Source organism: Rousettus aegyptiacus, unplaced genomic scaffold, assembly GCF_014176215.1.
Source record: "Rousettus aegyptiacus isolate mRouAeg1 unplaced genomic scaffold, mRouAeg1.p scaffold_m13_p_3, whole genome shotgun sequence".
Taxonomy (NCBI): domain Eukaryota; kingdom Metazoa; phylum Chordata; class Mammalia; order Chiroptera; family Pteropodidae; genus Rousettus; species Rousettus aegyptiacus.
The window spans coordinates 50,717,637-50,739,590 of record NW_023416306.1 but is presented as its reverse complement, the minus strand read 5'-3'; the positions used below and the strand labels follow the sequence as shown (position 1 = coordinate 50,739,590).

General features: G+C 35.3%; 1 protein-coding gene and 1 pseudogene across 5 annotated transcripts in view; one reads left to right on the top strand and one right to left on the bottom strand.

The window, feature by feature from the left end:
* KDM4C (lysine demethylase 4C) overlaps positions 1 to 21,954 on the bottom strand; it is a 335,813-nt gene that overhangs the window by 280,860 nt on the left and 32,999 nt on the right. For all 5 annotated transcript variants that reach the window (XM_016161837.2, XM_016161838.2, XM_016161836.2 and 2 more), the window contains 2 exons: positions 16,873 to 17,048; positions 15,669 to 15,783 (listed from right to left, as the gene is read on the bottom strand). In XM_016161837.2, coding sequence (XP_016017323.2) covers positions 15,669 to 15,783; positions 16,873 to 17,048 — 291 coding nt within the window. The remainder of the gene's footprint in view (positions 1 to 15,668; positions 15,784 to 16,872; positions 17,049 to 21,954) is intronic.
* LOC118601407 lies at positions 7,461 to 7,579 on the top strand (annotated as a pseudogene).

Below are 21,954 nucleotides of genomic sequence, written 5' to 3'. Positions count from 1 at the left end.
GGCGATCGAGAATTACTAAATTTTGTAAATGGAAATACCACTACTAAAAACAGAATGCTATAAGTAGAATTATGTCATTTGTTTCCAAAGACTATCAATATACTCGAGCAATGCAAAAATAATTATAAAAGCAAGATATTTCACGGCAAACTTTGAGGATAAGGTTAGGACTGTAATCCACGAGTTACACTTTGGGGTAAATGCTGCAACTGCAAGAGCCACCAGTGAGTATTCTCGGGGCAAACGGGCTAAGAAATTGCCACAGCCGCCTCAATCTTCAGCAACCAATACCACGATCAGTGAGCAGCCATCAATAAGATCCTCTACCAGCAAAAAAATTGCAACTCACAGAAGACTCAGATGATAAAAATTTTTAGAAATAAAGTATTTCATAATTAAGGTATGCAAATTGTTTCTGTAGACAATGCTATTGCACACTTAGACTACGGTATAGTGTAAAACATAACTCTAACATGCACTGGAAAACAAAAAAAACATGTGACTTTGTTGTGATGGTCTCTTTATTGTAGTGGTCCAGAACCAAACTTGCAATATCTCTAAGGTATGCCTATATTCAGGCCACCCCTGGGTGATGGGTAGGTCACAGGGAAAGACTAATAGAAAGAGCAGCCCATGAGCAGTATTGCTAATCTAGCCAGATTGAACTTCATAGTGCATTTGGGATATTCAGTGAATTACTATGCTTTACAACTTAAATACACTGCTCATATATAATCAGATAGTGCATTCCAAAAATATGATAAAGGAAAAATCATTAAAAAGAGACTATCTCCTGTGTCACATCCCTCAGCACCATTTGTATCCCAGTACCTTGTCTTACTGACAAAAAGATAGTGGTATATTTCTTGAAAACAACAGGGGCATTTTCTTAAGAAGTAAATCCTACACAAATATCTTCATGCCCCTGACAGGCTTTGACAGATGGTAGGAAGTATAAATTGCTGGGCTGCAGGTTGGACTTATACATAAATGACAAATGCAGAACAGAATTCTTCGCAATTTTCTGAGTCAGAAATTGACTACTGAATATCTCACTGTAGCCTCAGGATTTTTGTCTTGTTTTGCTTTAATACTACCACCAGCAGCAGCTAACATTTATTCACTACATACTATGGAAACAGGCCCCAAACTAAGTGTTTTATTTATGTCCTCTTATTTTATCCTTTAAGATAGACACTGTTACTATCTATTATCAATGTCATTTTAAAGATTAGGGAACTGCAGGAAAGAGAAATCAGATTACTTGCCCAGGATCGCACAGCTCATAATTGTGGAGCTGAGACTCAAGGGCAAGAAGGGAAAACCCTTAACTCGTGCTGGCTCTACTGGATCTGAAGATACATGGCCGAACAACGAACCAGAAAGTCGACTCTGACTTACATACTTTTACATAATCGAGGACGGAAAACTTCCTAAATACACCTTTATACATCTAATCTACCAAACATGATAGCTTAGCCCAGCCTCCCTTCACTGTGCTCGGAACATGTCCATTAGCTTACAGTTGGGCAAAATCATCTAACACAATGAATACCCTATAGAGTATCAGTTGTTTACCCTCATGATCACGTGTTTGCCTGGGAGCTGTGACTCGCTGCCACTGCCAGAATCACAACAGAGTATCGTACCACATACGACTAGCCCAGGAAAAGATCAAAATTCCAAATCTAAAGAACAGTTTTTACTGAATGTGCATCACTTTCACACCATCATAGAGTCAAAAAATTGTAAGCTGAACCATTTTAAATGAGGGATGGTCTCTAATTTAATTTTTTACTTTCTGTTTTCTTAAGGGATTGGAAGAAAAGATGACTTGGAAATACTGGTTTAAGCCACTAGCAAGACTCATGGATCCACTTCCGGACATGTATTCTATTAAAAAAAAAAATCACAGAAATAATAAACAGAATTGTTAACTTTATTTTACATATCTACCAACATGTGGCCCTTGCAGAATTTCCTAAAGGAAATCTGAATCATGTGAAGCCCTGTTCTCTTTTAAAGAGGATCAATTATCTCAACATTTAATAAAACAGTAAACTCCCATACTGTGACCCCGACATGTTATTTTTACATAGAGGAAATTAAAAACACAATGATCTTTACTAATGTATTCATATTCTCTAGACTAGTAAACCCCTAGTCTCATTCAACTCTATAAAGTAAATTATATTGCAATATAATGCAGTATTTCAAAATTGCTGTCTCATAAAAAAATTTATGACTGCCTAAATACTTAGTATCTATTTTCACCTTATTTACTAAAAGAACTCCATTTAATTGAAAGAACAATGTAGGTAGCTAAAATCTCAGTTTCCAGCTTCCCCTGCAGCTAAGGCTAGTCATGGTACATGGTTCTGGCAAATGAAATGTAAGCGGTCACCATTGTGCAGGGCTTCCAGGAGAAAGCTTCAAAGGGGCTACCTCAGCAGGCACAGGTCCTTTGTACCCTTTCCCCTACCTCCTGCTACCATCCACCAGACTTTTAGACATGATTAATAGACCTTGAGCAGCCACCAGAAGAGCACAAGGATAAGGATCTCATTGTGAAGATGGCAGAAGAAATTGCTAAGAGTGTGGGGTCTATGATGACATCATGGAACCGACACACTGGGGCTGAAATGCCTGCCACCAAATTTTTACGTGAAAATTTAAGACCTAATTTATTTCAGCCACTGATTCTAAGGTCTCTATTACTGACAGCAAAATAATGCCTGACTGATACATTTCCTCCTTAGCAACCAAATCTGTAGGTCCTCACCTCCCCCATTCTCTAGTGGATTATATTAAGAAAGTAATATATCAGTATCTGTGACACTACTGTGATCCTACTAGAGGAAAAGTGGAAGCCACTTGTATTTTGAATGATACCAAAGTATGTGCTGGACTTGAGCCTTTTTATAGCAACGAATTTCAGGAAAATTCCAATTTAAATAAAGAATATATCTGTTTCTCCCAATTCCTCTACAGGACTTTATGTACTTTTTATTTTGTTTCTCCCAATTTGTTTTTTCCACCTTGCTTCATTTTTTTCTCATTGCTATTTCTCACTTAAGGCACTTTTAGATTTAATGCACGCTCATAACATTTGCCAGAAAGATGGTAGTGTTGTTTTCCTTTCATTCTTCATAACAAAAACCTAAGGAATTTCCAATGGTTTCATTTTCATATTTCACGGTGTAAAATTTGGATCACAAACATAGGCTTAACATTATTCCTTCAAAGAAAAAGGGAAAACTAATGATAATTTCTTACTGTGGAATATTGGGAACAAGTTTTTTCCAAAAAACCAAACTTTGAACCTGCAAGTAAGAAAAGACCATTTTATCATTTTAGTGATATAGTTCTCTTAAAAAAACCTTTTTTTTTTTTTTTTTAGAACATAATTAGAATCAGGCTCCTGGAATTCATGGCTCTAACTCTGTTGTAGTGATCTGGAAAGCCCATTGAAAGGTGAGAACTTATTTTGAGGAACCCATGCCAAGAAGCTGATGTGTGGAAGCAGCCCCCCAAACTCCCCAGCCAGACCTACCGCTCTCTTCCTATGGTCAAATGGATGATTTATAAAGAGATTATATATAATACTGTATACAATGCAATACAATGCAAAAACTATATAGTAGAACATTTCAAGATCTTTGGCATGTATATATAAATACACACACACACACACACACACACACACATGCATATACATACACATACTTATATACACAGTTATCTTGGTTTATTCACTCACCATTGGATTGTGAACATTTCCCTAACATTTATTTTATTATACATTTTACTTCATGTCTACAATTCGTATCATTATTTTCTTTTGTGATATGTAGGTTGTCATACATTCTTTGCTTTAATTTAAAAAAAATACTGGAAAATAATCTTGATGCATAAACATTGATCCATATTTCTGATCATTTCTGAAACAGATTCAAAAAGTAGAAAGTGAAGATCAACAGGCCTTTTCTGACAATAGTTATTTGAATATTTCTACTCTATAAATTCCCTCGTTAAAAAAAGAAAAAAAAAATCCGTCTCCATATCTTAAAATATCATGGTAAAGATAAAATCCGGATTATTCTCACCTTCCTTTTTTTAAAAAAAAACAGGGAAGGATGGGGCCAAAGTAGGAACTGGGCTTCAAATATACATTCTTTCTTAAAGTCCTTTTGTAAATCTCAGGCAGGGCAAGGGCTGCAATGAGAACAGAAGCTTGCTTCTGAAAATATTAAGCAGCCAGTGAAGACACTGGCAGATAGTAATCCAAGAGATGAAGAGGTCCAGAGTACACAACATAGTTCAAAGTTCTCATAAACCTTCCTGGGGGCAATCTAAAATAGTGGAAGAGAATGGGAAAAGCGGTCTTCCAGTTCTTCCTCAAAGTGGGTTTCATCTTGGATAGATCCTACTATTTCAGTCTGAGGTTCCTCATCTATAAGTGTGTTGGCTACCTCAGATCTCCAAGACTCCTTCCTGGTGAAATCGTCAATGATTATATGATCACCACCAAATTCAGCACTAAAACTCTGTTTTTTCACCTCTGGGTTTCATGTACTTTTCCCTTCAGTAATTCCCACTGCTGTTTTTCTCACACTTTCCCACAGATAGCCAACCCTCCAGGCATACTGATCATCCAGTACTCTCAGAACATGTTAGCATCCTCATTCCTCACTGTGGCTCACAAGTCCGATGCCTACTGATACCCCTGAATTCTCACCACAATCTCAGGGATTGTGCCAGTCCCCCAGAAGCTTAACCTCTTCACACTCTGATGGAGCACAGTACTCTTACCACCCATGGGGTACCTAGTCTGCCCTATACATGTTATAGGGAAACCACTCATGACTCTCCAACTAACTAGCAAGCACCCTGCACAGATATCCTCTAATATCCCCAATGTTTCTTACATTCCCATAAACCACTCAGCATGGGACTCCACATATATTTGTTGGTTTACCAATCTAGCACTGTATTAAACATCTAAGTATACTTCAGTGGTGAGGTTTAGCAGTTGAGAGGTAAAGAGAAGAGTTAAAACAGAAATTATCAATCCCATCCAACTCGAATTTCTTTTAAATCATTTCCAACATAAGATCAGACAGTGTTCCCCATGAACATTCCAAAGGCAGGAGCTTCCTGGCCCAAGGGCAGCCCCCATCTGCTCTGGGACAACTATTATTCTTTAGGAAGTTCTTCCAGAGACAGTGTGGATTCTTCCCACAGTGATCCCACCCAACTCTCTAACGTGCAAGACACTTGAGGGCAGTAGCCATGTCGCTCTGCATCTATGCTTTAACTCTCTTCAGTCAATAATTCCCTGGCAATTCCTCAGAAAACGCAGCTTTCAGACTGATGGAACATTCTCAATGCAATGTTAATAGAAAGAACTACCATCACCTCCCTGTCTGGACGGCATAATTTGGGATCATACAGGCTAAGACTCATTCACTAAAGATCAGCCATAACATGCTGGCAGATAATGAGTTTTGATTAACTAGAAGCGTTATTTCACAGAACTAAAATCTGAAAGCCATGTTCCTATAGGCCAACAGCTCTCTCTTTGCACTAAAACATGTCTAGAATAATGACATTTTACCTCGGATGTGAAAGTTAAACATACAGTTAGTGTTCTGGCTGCAAATTATTCCCCAGGATAAATGATATCTTGATATGATAAAAATACAAAATGAAAAGGAACTCTCCTGGTGACTCAAACAGTTTAAACTGTTGTACCTCATTTGGAAACCCACAGCCTTAGATAAATTTGTTGTCCAAGAGCGCCACCTGGTGGATGAAAGCATTTAAGCTACCCCATTGTGGGAAGAGAAAAAAAATGTCATCTTATAAGCCTAATTGTCATTAAGACTAAAATCTTTTAAGAAAAGATTCCCAAGCTTCAGCAAACAGATTTCTTATAAACAGGCTCTTGAAAAAATTATAATACAAATGGAATCTAGAATTCATAAAAGGTTGCTATCGAAGAATTCAGTTCACCTTCTTGAAGAAATGTTGCTAATCATAAAGCAAACATTTCTAAATGAGAGGAACCTCAGAGAGTTGTTAATTCAATCCCTTCTTCCCTTTACAAATGAATACTCTAAGGCAAAGACAGAGCTTCCTAAAAGTCACAGCTAAGGATGAGAGGCACTGATTATATATGTAAATGGGTCAAATATTCTGTGCTGTTCAATATAGCCTTCTATTTCAAGAGGCTGTGAAGAAAAGGCAGAATATGAGGCAGTCAGTGCATGTGGTAAAGTGTCACACTCTCTCGGGTTATCAACGATCTGGCCACACTCCACTGTGGACTGTGAACTACCCCCACACTGGCCCACCAAAGACCAGAAACTGCCATACCCTCCCTGCCTCGACAACTGCCTACATCCCTCTTTATGTTAGATTTACCTGCTTTCCCCTGCCTAAGAAAACCATCCTAACCAATAAAAATGAGACAGATAAAATAAATGTTAAATCATCTGCTGAAGAACATCTATCATCATGGAAAAGCATTTACAATGTGTTAAAATGGGAGAAGGAAAAGACAAAACCAAACTATGTTCAACTATGGTACCATATCTGTTTAAAAAATGCAATTATCAAGTGTTAAATCAAGAAAATACACTGGGAAAAAAATACACCAAATTTTTATTGACAGCTTTTGTCTCTGAATGCCAGCATTGTAAGTGATTTCAATTTCCTCTCTTATATAATACCAATTTTTATATTTAACATTTATATTAATAAAGGTAATTTTTACCTTAAAAATCATACTTTTATAATTACAGACTACAAAGAAAACTGGAAAATGGAAACTAGAAAGAGGATCCCATACATATGCCCATCCAGCCAGTACTTGCATAGCAAAAAAAAATTTCTGCTCCAGCCGTCAAGGAAAAATACACAGAATAAGACATTATATTTTTGTCTTAAGGTTTGCCACAGTATTTTTCAAACTTTTATAAATTTTCTATGAATTATCTATTAATAAATATTGAATGACAAAAGCAATAGACTAGCAAATTAAAGAAAAAATCTTGGAAATATAATTTCTTTAAAATACTTTACAGATTTTCAGGTGCAGGAACCTGAGTTCACATTCTCAGTCCATTTTCTGCTTGTAAAATTTTGTCTGAGTTACATATCAGAATATATGGCACGATGTTCCCTAAAGAATTCTATGGCTATGGCCTGAGAACCACTGTCTCCCAGTGTGACTGGGTCTTTGAGATACATTATCAAAGATACAGTTATCTGAAGGTCAGTAAAAAAGAATGGAACACCTTACCTCAAGATCCCTACATCATCTATGTAGAATGAGATCAGAGAATGAAATTTTTTGCTAAATACCTTAAGCTAGCAGTTTTCTAAGTATTGTCTGGGAACCACTGGGAGACATTCAGATCCCATCAAAAGATCTATGTCATCAAAACTGTTTTCATGTCTACAGCTATGCCACCCTGAACAAGCCCGATCCTGTCTGATCTCAGAAGCTAAGCAGGGTCAGGCCTGGTTAGTACTTGGATGAGAGACCACCTAGGAAAATCAGGTGCTGTAGGCATAAAAAAATAAAATAAAAAATAAGGAATTGTAAGTTGACAAGGTTCTTGCAATCTGTGAGGTCAACCAAGGGTTGCCTCGCCAAAAAAAAAAAAAAAAGTTTTCATAATTACACCAAGACAGCATTTGCCTTTTTCATTCTCAGTCATTCATGAGTGTAAAGTGGAGTTTTCCAGAGGCTACATGACATCACAACAGATTAAATGCAGAAGCAGATCTAAGAATCCAGAGGTCTTCCATTAAGCTAGACATTAGGGATTTGGGGTGGGGGGTGGGGAGGTAAAATAATGCCACGCCTCTCACTAAATTTTTGTTTAGGAAAATATAGGCATTTTTTAATAAAAAGGTGTTATATAATAGATTTTAATAAATTAAATATAAACACTTTTAAGCGTTCTCAGTTTTAATTTCTAATACAATATATAAGGACAGATATAATCTACATAAACAAAAGCTCTTTCAGGTCTACGATAAATTATTAAAAGAGTAAAGGAGTCCTGAGACCAAAAAGTTTGAGAATCACTACCTCAGGGTACTGATGTTCAGAAAAACACATACCAGATAAAATCATTCTTAATCCCTCTTCCTCCTCAAAGCACTTTTTAAGCCTCTTGCTGTGACCAGTCCATCTCACAGACCATTATCGAATGACACTCTAAAGCACAATTCTGATTCTATCACTTTCCTATTAAACAATCTCAATATACACAATAATAACCAAAAACATTCAGGCAACTGTACCATCTGGCCTTGGACTATTTTTCCAATTACTCATCAATTCTGTAATTACTTAGGTACATTCTCTCCAGCAGACACTATGATAGGGGCTTGGGCTGGAGAATCTATGAGAAATGATACCTGCCATCACTTGGACTCAGAGTCTACTGCAGAAGAAACAGTCACATAAGTACAGGTATTCTTCATTTCCTGTACTTATTTTCCAAATATTTGTTGTAATAACATATATTTCCTTACCCAAAATTGACTATCCAAATCAAAAACTCTCTAAAATGATTCTGTAAACACACCCACAGAATCATTTCAGTTGTATACAAATCCGGGTAAGAGAATTAAGACTGTAGTTCACTTGTATCTCAGCTGTTCTCCCAAAAGGATTATGCCTTATGCCCATATTAAATTTATTAGGCATCACTACTATCATCTTCTCATCATTAGTGAAATTGTCTCATGAGACAGTGGAAAAACCTGAGAGGGTAAGTAAACATAAAAGGCCTGGTAAAGGCCACACATTAGAAAGGTGCTGGAACTGACAAGGCGTTGGGAGGGAGGAAAACACAAGAGGTGTGTTCTTGACATGTCCCCATCTCATGCTGTTCCTAGAAAACTTAACCTTGTTACCTGAGCCAACGCAATATTTGAAAAACCAGAGAAATTCCTTGTATAGTGAACTAATATCTACTCTCAGGATAGGAGACCACTGGGTACCAGACTGGTACAGGAGAAGGTGGTGAATACCTTCGGATATATGGAAGCAGCTGCAATGGGAGAAGAACATGATTCAGTGAAGAAGCTGTGTTTCAAAGCAAGTCTGGGAGATTTAAGAACAGTGATATGGCACAAGTTGTAGATCACAGGTGAAGCAGCTTCCCCTCACTGTGAAATGCAGCTTTCTTCCTCCAGTGAACTACAAAATATTATCTTCAAAGATGGTTATACACAAAGGAAATTTTCAATCTTAACGTAATACCATCTCATAGGTTTATTTCAGAAGAAATAAGTACCTGGACATAAAGCATACAAAGAAAGCTAAAGTACTCTTAAGTGGAAACCATAATGATCAGGATAAGCTAAGCTCCTGGATGTTTTCAGTGCACTACTCTGAAAACATCAGCTCACAAGGGCCATTACAGACTGCACTGCCTGTAATGATAGGAAGCATTCAAACCAGAAAGCCTGGGTGACAGAGGAGGTTGGTGAGGCTTACGGGAGGAGATATCTGTCAACACTCAACTTAGGAAAAATCTTCAAAGAAGACTCTTTTGAAATCAGACAATAGTCTTGCAGATCCTTCTAGTATTATGTATTAGGGAGATAATAGCTAACTTAAACAAAGCATATGAAACTTCATTTTAAACCTCAACTCAATAAACCATTATCATCATTAAGAGGATCAACTTTATAATAGATGACAGGTATTACTAGAAATGCAGCCCAAAATAGCATAAAACACAAGCCTGAATGACATACTGCATTGTACTAGTGTAAGTAAGTAATGTTGATGCCTCTTCTTAGCTCTCACACACAGAACAGAACTCTGTTTTCAAAGGTCTGTGAAGTGCACATGGCTATTGGCTATCCCATAAATGTTCTACCTTCTGTCTTTCCTACAAATATCTGTTGACTTTCATGTCCCTTAGCCAAGTCAAAGCATCCCAGTTCTAGAACTTTTTTCTCCCAGTTCCTCTTTTTACTTTATCTCTTTTTTGTGCGGTTGTGTCCTAAAGAAATTCCCATGCTTCTTTTAACAGAGGTCTAATTTTTTAAATGTAGAGTTAGTAAAGGCTAATTAAAACTTTATCAATGGACCGGCCCATGATGAAACATAACAAAACGAGTTCAGATCTTAGGATTCTTACACTAATGTCACTGTTACCAAGAAATTGGGTAGGGTCACCCAAGAACACAAGTGGCTCTATTTCTAAGTTCAGGGCCCTCTTTACGGTTCCTGACATCAGCAAACACTTCAATTTCATTGTCTCAAGGTGTCAATGTAGTCATTGTATATGAATCTCATTCTCCCGAGAACATTCAGAATTTTATCCCATTTATCTCAAAGGGTTTTGAGCATCCTTCGCTGAGAACAAATAATTATAACAAATAATTATACCTCTATATTAAGGGCTGGCAAACTTTTTCTGCAAAGGGCCAGACAGTAAATATTTTAGTTTTTGTTGAGTCACGATTAGTCAATTATGCCACTGTAGTACAAAAAAAGCCATTTGCAGTATGCAAAAGAATAAAGCTATGCTGCAATAAAACTTTATTTACAAAGAAAAGCAAGGGGCGGAATCTGACTGCCAAGCCTTGCCCTGAGTCATACACACAAAGGCTAGGTTTTGTCACTGCATGCCTTTAATAGTCTTGGAATTTTAGTTCAAAAAATAGTAATTTGCTTAAGTTGCCCATGATGTTAACAAATTTTTAGTACATCTCAAGGAAATCAACCTTTGAAAAGCAGCAGCAGAATGAACGAGGAGCCAAACCTTGTGCCCTGAGATCTCTAGGCCCTTCTCCCTTTACTCTCAAGGTAGACTATTCTTAACTACTCCTTCATAAACATATTCACCCCACAGTTCCTGTGTTGATCAACACAATGACACCTCCTTCCCGAATGCTGCAAGACAAACATCTGAGCAGGAGGGGCCGCTACTGCTACAGCACAATGGGGCCTGCTACCCAGGCCTGTAGCCTTCTCTCCTGCCTCAGGTAATCCCTTGCCCTCAGACACCACGGCCACTATTCCAGGTCTACCTCACCCTTCCTTGTACCCAAGTGCAGCAAAAGCCTCCAAATTCAGTAAAAAATACAGAGATTTCGAAGTGTGGCCTTACCTTCCGCTCTGTCCTCCTGTCTTCCACCTTTACCTTACTTGAACTTATTCATCTAGGTCTAGTTCAGATGTCTCCTCTCCTCAAGAAAGTCTTCCTTCAATGCCAAACCTGTGCTAAGTGCCTCTCCTCCTGGCTCCATATAGAATGCTGTATTTGCCTTTATGGCCAAGTTCATTATACCTTATTGTCCCTCTGAAAATTATTTGAGAATCAGGATCCTTATTGATCTTTGTACCCTGAAAAAATTATTTCTCTTACCTCCTCAAATGTTCTCCAAGAACTCCCGCCCACACCAAAAAAAAAAAAAAAAAAAAAAAGCTATGGGTTTTCAATCAATTCTTTTAAGATGAAAGGAAATAGCTAAAAAGAAAGTAGGGAGAAAAGTGAACTGCAATTTGATGACTATAATCCCTTTCAAAATAATGCCATGAACCATACTAGCCAGTTCCCAACACAATTTAAATATTGAGTTGAACAGTTAAACAATGCAAGGATACAATAGTAAAGACCAAAACAATACATGGGCTTTTTCAATGCACATTCACTGCAACGATTTCAGACATTCCTGACAGTTACAGGTTGTTCTTACATTCATTCATTCATCACTCTCTTTAATGCATTCTTTTTCTTGTTACTCTCCATCTACCTCAAGGCAGTAAATACAAGTTATTTTTCATTTGTTTGAATTTAGGTGTCTTGAGTATGATTGGTTTTGTTTACCAGTAGCAGTTTACGACATCTCTCTCATGTCTTTCTTTATGGTACAAAAGCATTGAAAATGTCAGCTCAGCTCAGGAGCTACTAAATGCTCCCGCAGAGTCTACAGCAATTCCATGAAATACTATACCTTTGTAAGTCCTATCGAAATAACAAATTCCTGACTCCCAAACCTGTAAATCATGAGGATGTTTTAAAACTGCATATATAAAACCAGTGGATTTTATTCATTGGATTTTAATAACAATTGTTACTCAATGCTGAAGTTTGAAGTCAATGTTCCCTTGAAGCAATGCCAATGTGCAACTAGTTTTCAAACATCAGCAGTAAGTACATTGATAAGCACAGCAAACCAAAGTCCATCAGCCTCACGTGTGCAGGAAACAATTGTTATTTCACTATCAAATACGGAAAGCTAGTTCAGGGCATTTTTACATCAATTGTTCTGAAAATCATCCCATATATGCTGCTTCTAACTCTTAATTATATCTGGGAAAAGGAACAAAGAACTCAATGATCCCAAGGGGTGGTTAGAAAAAAATAACTTACACTAAGTTTTATTTTATTTTAGAGCACTCAGACATGCAACATCTCAGCCAAGGATCTGGATGATTTTCCTAAGAGCGGTATTCCTTTCAGAAGCCTGAAAACTTGCCAGGATACCATAGGGAAGAAATCACAGAGAAGGCACAAAAGGAACCATCAGCTCAGAGGAAATTTGTAGTTGACATTGACCTAGTTTAACACATGTCCACAACTATGAAATTGACTATATGTAACTGCTTTCCTTAAAACTGGTGTGTGGGGATAAGAGCTTCTGGCAGCCCCTCTACTAGCCTTGGAACTTTGGAAAAGCAATGTAACCTCTCTGGGCCTCAGCTGTAAAATATCAGCCATATTTACATGTCTTCACCTATTCCCATGGAAAACCGGACACTGGTTTAATAAGACAAGGTGTCATGCTCTGTAAGGAAGCCTTATGGAAGCCCTTACTTTCCCAAACGTAACTAACCATAGCATGTTAAACATAAAAAGATTTGTTAACATTAAAGAATAAATCAATAAGAATACACTTAGAAATGAAATACCTAAAAATCTAGCAACAATTTAATACAAGGTTAAATTTGAAACTGGCAGTCTAAAAATGGCTAGAGGTAGAATACACTGAAATGATCCCCTGGAGAGCAATACTGAAAATGCTTCTAAAGACAAAATATTGTTAAAATTTCCTCAGGTCTTTAGTGGGGAAAAATGTACATGTATGCAAACACATACACAAATATACGGTCACATAAAAAGCCAAAAATATATTGTAAAAAGGTTATTTCTGTTTGTTCATATTTTTCCCTATTTTTCCACTTTTCTACATGGGTATGTACTACTTTACTAATAACCAAAAAATTCTTAATACAAAGGTTACACTTATTCTAGTGAAAATCCAAAAGAAGAATGGGGAAAAGATGTTTTCTCTTTTTTGAACTTTTATTTTTAATCCAAACACATACATATTCAATACACCATGTTTTCCAACATCCAGCCTCAATTACTAATATTTAGGACAATCGTCATTCAACTATATCCACTCCACTTTATTTTCTGCAATATCTTAAAAACAAATCACAGACCTATGTTATTTCACCTGTATATTTTTTCAAGTGAGCATCTTCAATTGATATTATATACGTATTTAATATGTATATAGCCACCATGCCATCATAATTACATCTAATAGGACAACAGTAATTCCACATTATCATCTAATACTCAGTCCATATTCAAAAATAAGAATGGTCCTTCCAATAACAGTATTCAGTAACTGGAAATCCATACAGAAAATCTAAAATCATGATACTACCTCATATCCAGAATGTACAAAGAACTGTTAAGTCAATAAGAAAAGCATTACACACACACACACACACACACACACACACACACGAATGTACAAGAGGCTTAATAAAGCACTTTGATAAAGGGAAAATCCAAACAGCCACTCAAAATGGGGGGGGAAGGGAATCAAAAACACAATTTAAAACAAGAAAATACTACTAACACACCCAACAGAGCAGCTAAAATTAAAAGACTGATGACAAGTGTCAGGGAGAATGTGGAGCAATGGGAACTCACTAACTTGCTATAGGAATGTGTGAAAGGGAAAATAATTTTACTCTAAAGTTAACCACATGTGCACCCTAAAACCACCACTAAGCATATGCCCCATGGAAACACATGCTTCCATGACCTGGGAAATGTGTGAAAACCGTTCAAAGAAGTTTTGAGGCAACCAAAATGATCATCAGTAGCAGAACAAATAAATAAACTGTGGTACAGTCATACAATAGAATAATATACGGCAATGAAAATAAATGAACTACAGGTACAAAAGATACAGAAAAAGTTTAGAAATGTAATAAGGTATGACAGAAGGCAGACAGAATAGAATATATACTGAATGATTCTTCTAGTTATATAAAATTCAGAAACAAGATACAATGAATAGCATTTTCAAAGAAAAGGAAGTGATTACCATAAAGTCTAAAGAGTATCCTTAAAAAAAGGAGGAAGAGTATGATAGGTAAAGAGGGCATATAGGGGAACTCTGGGGTGCTGATAAATGTTTTCCCTAACGTCAGTGATGGCACATAGGTTTTCACCTTACAATAATTCATGAAGCTCTAAGATCACATTTTATGCACGTTCCAGCTTGTTCTATATTTCAAAATATAAATGTTTTAAAAATTCTTAACAATTGACCTATGCAAGGATTATCAATGGATGTAAATTAACTAGGTGAAAAGCTATTGGTAAAAAGGATATTCATCTATTCTCTAAGTACTACCCTACAGATCACTCATTGATTAAAAAAAGAATATCCTTGATGGAATCATTCAAATGGGAAAAATTATAAATAACAGTATTGGGAAAATTAAAGATCTAAGAATATTGTCTGTACATTAGATGATATTATATAAATGTTAAACTGCCTTGTAATTAACAGACACATTCTGAAATAATTAAGGGTGAACTGTCGTGATGTCTGCCACTTACTTTCAAATGGTACAGAAGAGAGAGACAAAGACAGAGTGACAAACATAAAGCAAATTTGTCAAATATTAACAATTGGTAAAACTAAGCAAAGAGCATCCAGGTGATCCAGGTGTTCCTTGCATTACTTCAGCCTTTTGCTAGGCAAGAAATTTTTCAAAATAGAACACTGGGAGAGGGATAAAAGATTTCAAAAAGGAAAGATTTTTTTTTTTAAATAGGGTTTACAAATATCAGGTGGAGACAAAAAGTATTAGATTGTATTTAGTGGATTATGCTCTCATGAAAAACAACTAGAAAACCTAATAATATGTACTTTTAAAAAAAATTCTCACTATTTGTGGGAAAAAGGAGAATATAAGCCTATTGAAATATAACTTTTTTAAAGGATTAGGGGAAAACTACTAAAAGAATATATACTAAAATGTTACTTTGCCGTAGGTATTATGTATAGATATTTTCTGTTTTCTAATATTTTTATAATGAGTTTTGCTTTTTAAAAAATGTAATATAATATAAAGATTAGCCAGATAGCCAAATACTGTGGAACAATCAGGTATTTGTACAATTAACTAGCTTCAATTTGAAAACTACATATCAGAAATCCGACTGATATGTCTTTATTTCTTCTTGTCCTGTGAGGAATTATGAATTACACAAAGCACCACAAATGACTACTTCTTAACTATCTAAAATGGTAACAAAAATAGCAACATGAAATGATCCTTTACGAAGCCCATTATAATATAAATATACCTCATCGTATATGCTCCCATTAATGTCTGCACCATAGATAGGTGCCACAAAAGTTAAGTTCTTCCAGTACTTGCGCTCCAAGTCTTCATAATCCAAGTATCTTGGAGTACAATATCTGGAAAAGGTACATGAAAAAAAATACAAACTAGTAAGACAATTTTAATATTTTTCCCCACCTATTTGATTTAAATCACTTTCTAAAGAAAAGCCTATCAAAATGAAAATAGTGTAGGCAACTCAGGTTGTCAAATCTAACAGGTAAATATAAAATGTATTTATCATAGATATTTGTATACTCTTAAAATTCCCAAATAACTATGAAAACTTCATATTTTGACTAATAAATACTTTACTGAAAGTATCAATTAGCAGAAAAATAGTTAAAAATTCATTATATTAGCTTTCGAAATATTTTTTAAATCCTTAACCAATTATACTATACAGCTGTTCCTCAGTATCCACGAGGAATTAGTTCCAGAACCTCCTCACAAATACCAAAAACCAGAGATGCTCAAGACCCTTACATAAAATGGTGTAGTATTTGCATATAACCTAAGGATAGCCTATCATATACTTTAAATCATTTCAAGATCACTTATTTTTAAAAAAAGGATTACTTATAATACCTAATACGATGTAAGTGCTATGTAAATAGTTGTTATATTGTTTTGTTTAGGGAATAATGATAAGAAAAAAAAGTGTGTACATGTTCAGTACAAATATAACCATCATGGGCCTAACTACATAGTAAATGTCAGCAGCAACCTTTGTTTTCTAATATTTTCAATCCACGGTTGGCAACTAATAAAATAATGTGGCCCTTCAAGTCATTCAAAGATCTTTTTAAAATTACTCATCTTCTAATATGTATAATTTATCAATGAAGACTTAAACATTGTCATATAAAGCAGAAAATTCGCCTAAGATGAATCATGAGTATAATCCAAAACTCGTGACGATGGAAAGACAGAAAACCCATTTACAGATATTCAGAATAGTATAAGACGAGGAACAATTTTCTTAGCAGTAAACTAAACGTAAGTATGCAAACACCTGAAGCACAGAAAATAGAAACTTAAATTAAGACTCCAAGAGATTGTGCAGAAGACACATTTTCACTACAAGCTCCTCTGTCTACTTGGTTTGTAATCAGGTCCATGTACATCTATGAAAGAAATAAAAAGAACAAAGTGAATCCACTCACTTGCCACTGTTGGCCAGCTGCCTGAACTCCTTCACTGTCATGGCTTTTTTCTGGATGTTGTATTGCGTGAACAGTCCTGATTGCCCTGTGACCATCTGCTGAATCGGTGCTGGGATGAGCAAATTATCAATGTCATCATAGCACTGCCTTGGCTTCCACTCCTTAGGCGGAATCACCTAAAAATAAAATTTAAAAAAATATGATCTTGAAAATATTCCAGGTAGTTATTTAGCTTTCATATTCCAACAGAATAGGAGAAGAATTTGTCAGCATTTCTATGATAAACATGTTAAAGAGTGGTAAAGATTCACATTAAGGGAAATGCTCTCTTTCTTCCAAATATTCACCTTACTGATATGATTTTTTTAAAAAAGCAAAATTCACTGAGTACTCACTATATCAAATACTGTATTTGTATTAAATTCATTTTTTAGTTGATACTGTTAACCTCTAAATTTTAAATGTAAAATTTAGAGACACACAGAAGTAAAATAACTTCTGAAATTCTGGTACTATTTAATTTACATTAATGAGAAAAATAAGTAAATATGTGTTTAGTCCATATCAATTTTTTTAAATGCCTCTCATGAAAATATGGCAAAGAACAGAGTGGTGTGCTAGTAAATGTTAACGATTCCCTTTCTGGGAAGGTGGGTGAAACCTTGACTTGTAGCTTTTGCCTATTTCCATAGTAACTACTCCCACCATGGCCAATTTGAGCTTACCAACATGACGTCACTGAACATAGAGTAGGAAAAAGATGTCAACTACCAATTCTTATGTGCCCGTATGATGAAGGGGCTCAGCTCACCACTGTTTTCCCACAGTATTTACACAATTATTAATATTGAAAAGATGAGGAAACACTAAGACTGAAAATACATATCCATAAGATTAAAAGCTAGAAGGGATAAAGTTATGTAAGAATTAAGTCATAATTTATAGCTGGAATTTATCTACCTTTAGGAGTTGTTTTAATTTTTCAAGATAAATTTTTTAAACAATTAACTGTAAAATGTAGATATCACACATACAGAAAATACATAATCATAAATATGTAGCTCTATGAACTATTATAAAGCAAACACCAGAATACCCACTGCCCAGTTTTAAGAGGCAGGCTACTAAATGCTCACACCCCAGAGGCCCTCCAAGAGCCTTTTTCCAAACACATCCCTTCTTGCCTAAATGGCAATCACTATCGTGGCATTTATGGTATTCATTTCCTTGCTAGGCTATATAGTTTGATCGTAGGTATGCACCCCTAACACCAGTTCTTGAACTATACAGAAATGCAGTCATCCATATATACATACATATATTCTTTGAAGTTCACCTTTTATATTTCACTCAATATTTTTGTGAGATTCAATTATGATGGGCTGTATAGCTGAAGTTTATTAATTTCATTCCTACTCAGTGTTCCTTCATATGTTTATTTATAAATTGGTGACCATTGGTGGTCATTTGTTTTTTTCTAATTATTCGCTATTGCAAATGACACTGCTATTAATATTATTGTACACATCTGCATATGTGCACACAGTTCTCTAAAATGCACACACATACGTAAACATTCCAATGGTGAAATTACTGGGACAGAGAACATGTGTAGAACAAATTTAGTAGTTATTACCAAACTTTTGCCAAAGTGGTTGGACCAATTCACATTCTCACCAGTAACACATGACAGAGTTTCTGATATTCCACATTTTCATTAATTTGTATTATTGCTCGATTAAATTTTAGTCCTTCTGGTAGGTGTGTAATGATACTCGATTGTGGATTTTATTTGCATTTTCCTGATAACTAAAGAAACATTTTCATATATTCACTGATCCTATAAATATCCTCTTTCGTAAAGTGCTTATTCAAGTCTCTTGCCCATTTTACTATTGCACTGTCAGTTGTATTTTTTTAATTAATGTACAGGGATTCTTTATATATTCTGATTATGCTTACGTGTGTGTTGTGTGTGTGCATGTTTATAAATATCTACACGTATGTGTATCAAATACTTCTCTTACCCGTAACTTGCCCTCCAACTTTCTTAAGGTTATCTTTTGATAAACTTAAGTTCTTAATTTTAATGTAATCCAATGTGTTCATTTTTTTGTCTTTTTGGGTACTACTTTGATATTCTGTTTAAAAATATTTTTCCTATCCTAGGGTATGAAGACATTCTATTTTATATTCTAAGAATTTTAAGGTTTTGTCTTTCACCTTTATATCTACAATGTACCTGCAACTGGCTTTTGTGAAAGATTTAGGTCAAGCTTCATCAGATGAAGAAACTTGGGGTCAAAGGATGAGAGATTTGGGAAACATTACAGAGTTGATAAATGACAGTATTAACTCAGTACTTCCTCTAAGGTATATTAGTTTAAAATGAGACTATAGACAACTACGCTATATGCTACTGAAAATACTTGATACTTTAAAAGAATATGAACAATCAAGCTAAATGGATATGGTAAACATACCACACTGTCTTGAAAATACTGATATAAGAGAAGGTTATATTTAAAGTGTTACAAATACTACCTTTCTTCATCAGAAATAAGTAATTCAAAAAATTCAAACATGGATTTAGGTTAAGGATGGGTTACGGTTAGTGTTAATGTTAAAGTTAAGGTTAAGGTTAGAAATATACAGTTAAGTTTAGGATTAGGATAAGGGTTATGATTAGGGTTAGATTTAGAATTAGGTTAGGGTTATGGTTACAGATTCAGTTCGAGTTGGTTTTAGGATTAGGGTGATGTTTAGGATAAGAGGTTAGGGTTAGGTATGGTGTTAGAGTTAGTTTTAAAGTTTAGTTTAGAATTTGGGTTAGGAATAGGGTCAGCACTGAAACTTACAATTAAGTTTATGTTTAGGATTAAGGTTGAGGTTAGAAAGTTAAAGGTAGAGTTAGTTTTAGTACTAAAATTAGAGTTAGGGTTAAAACTACAATTATATGTTAGGGTTAAGGTTAGTGTAATATTAAGGTCAATAACAGTGTTAAGGTTAGAGTTAAGAATGTGTAGGTTTAGAGAGAGTATGATGGTTAAATTTACAATTACAGGTCTGGATTAGGATAAGTATTTAGCATTAGTGTTAGGGTTAGTGTAGGATGAAGGTTAAAGTTAGGATTGAGGTTAGGTATAGGTTTAGAGTTACAGTGAGTGTCAGGTTAGGCTAGGGGTTGGGTTAGAGCTAGGGTTAGGGTTAGGTTTAGGAATAAGTTTAGGGTTAGGGTTAGAGGTAAAGTTCAGCTTCGGGTTAGGAATAGGATAAGGGTGAACATTAGGGTTAGAATTAAGGTTAGTGTTAGAAATTTAAGGTTATAGTCGAATTAGGGTTAGGGTTAGGATTACGTATATACTTATGTTGAGGTTTATTGCTATGATTATAGGTTAGGGTGAAGGTGAGAATTAGAGCTGTGGTTAATATAGGGTTAGAGCTAAGGTTAGAATTGAATTTAAGGTTGATAGGTTTAAGTTAGGGTTAGTTTAGAGGTTAGGGTAGGTTTGGGATTAGGATTTAGAGCTGGTGTTGTGGTAACTTTAGGTATAGGTTTGGGGTTAGGGTTAGAGGTTAGGTTAGGAATTGGGTTAGCATATCCAGTTCTGGATATGTTTAGTTTTAGGGTTAAGTGTAGGATTAAAATATTAAGATTAGGCTTAACATTAGGTATAGTGTTAGGATCATAGTTTTAAAGTTAGGGTTAGAATTAGGGTTAGGGGTAGGTTTAAGATTAGAGTTTGTGTTAGGATATTAGCATTAGGGTTAAGGTTATAGTTAGGATTAAAGTTAGAGCTATGGTTAAGGTTAGGAAGTTACTATTAGGGTTAGTGTTAAAGATAAGGTTAGGGTTTGGGCTAAGGTTAGGATTAGGGTTAGAGTTAGGTACAGGGTTAGATTTAGTGTTAGGGTGAGAGGTTAGGTTAGGGTTTGGGTTAGTGGTAGGCATAGGACTCATTCAGTGTTAGAGTTAAGTTTAGGGTTTGAAAGCTAAGGTCAGGTTTATGAAAAGGTTTAGATTTAAGAGTAAAGAAAGGATTTACTCCTTTTTGGGAATAAGTACATCTACAATCAAAACTAATATTATGTTAGAGTTAAAAATTTCCCGTCTTGTGAAAAATAAGGCAGTTGTTTACCCAAAATGAAGTTTTGGAGCAATTTTATTTTTCAAAAGTCAGAGAAGCAAAAATTACAATGAATTTACAAAAATCTAAATATTGTCTTTGTGCTTACTGCATGTGTTAATTTATTTTTGACTAACGTGGTAAGACAGAACCTTAAAAATCTATACATTCAGGCCTATAACAAAATCTTACTTTGGGACTGTAATTTTAAATCTTAATAAATCAGATATTCTTACACAGGAAAGAAAAGTACAACATACTTAGGATTTTTAAAAAGTCCAAAATTAAAACTTTGTATTTAATGAATCTACATAAAGGAACCCCACTCCTCTCAAAGGTTATCTTCCAGATTATACCAAAATAAAAAAATATATTTTAAATCACCATTTCCCCAACCCTAGGCTGGGCCCTATACCCAGTAGCAAATTTTCAACTAAAATTTGTATTTGCACTATTTATCTTGAAATAAGTTGCTATTACTACCTTCTACCTACTGAAGAAACAGAAGGAGGAAGTGTAGTGCTTCTTACAATCTTCCTTCACCTTGAAGGCATAGATCGCTATCTGTACTCTCTAGTTTATTCATTAAATTACATAATGTGCATAACTTATGGCTCAGGAGGGTGTAGGTCCAGGTTACTGCTGTGGAAGATTTTCACACACTTCATATATAATAATGGTTCATCAAAATCTTCCTCCATAAAAACAATACAAGCTGTACATGTAAGGAGGCTGTCATTCTTTGCACTTTTCCCAACTTGACTGCCAACTTTGTAGATAGAACTTTGGGCGTCAAATCTATCACTCTGAAAATGAAAGTTAAATCCAAAAGATGTTGATAAAAGAAAAACTGAGACTGTATTCTGAGGCCAAAGTCGCTTCTTATGAAACTATTTAACCATTTTCTTCAAATCATAAGTCAAAAACAATTCATTAAGTGGTGCATTAACAAAGA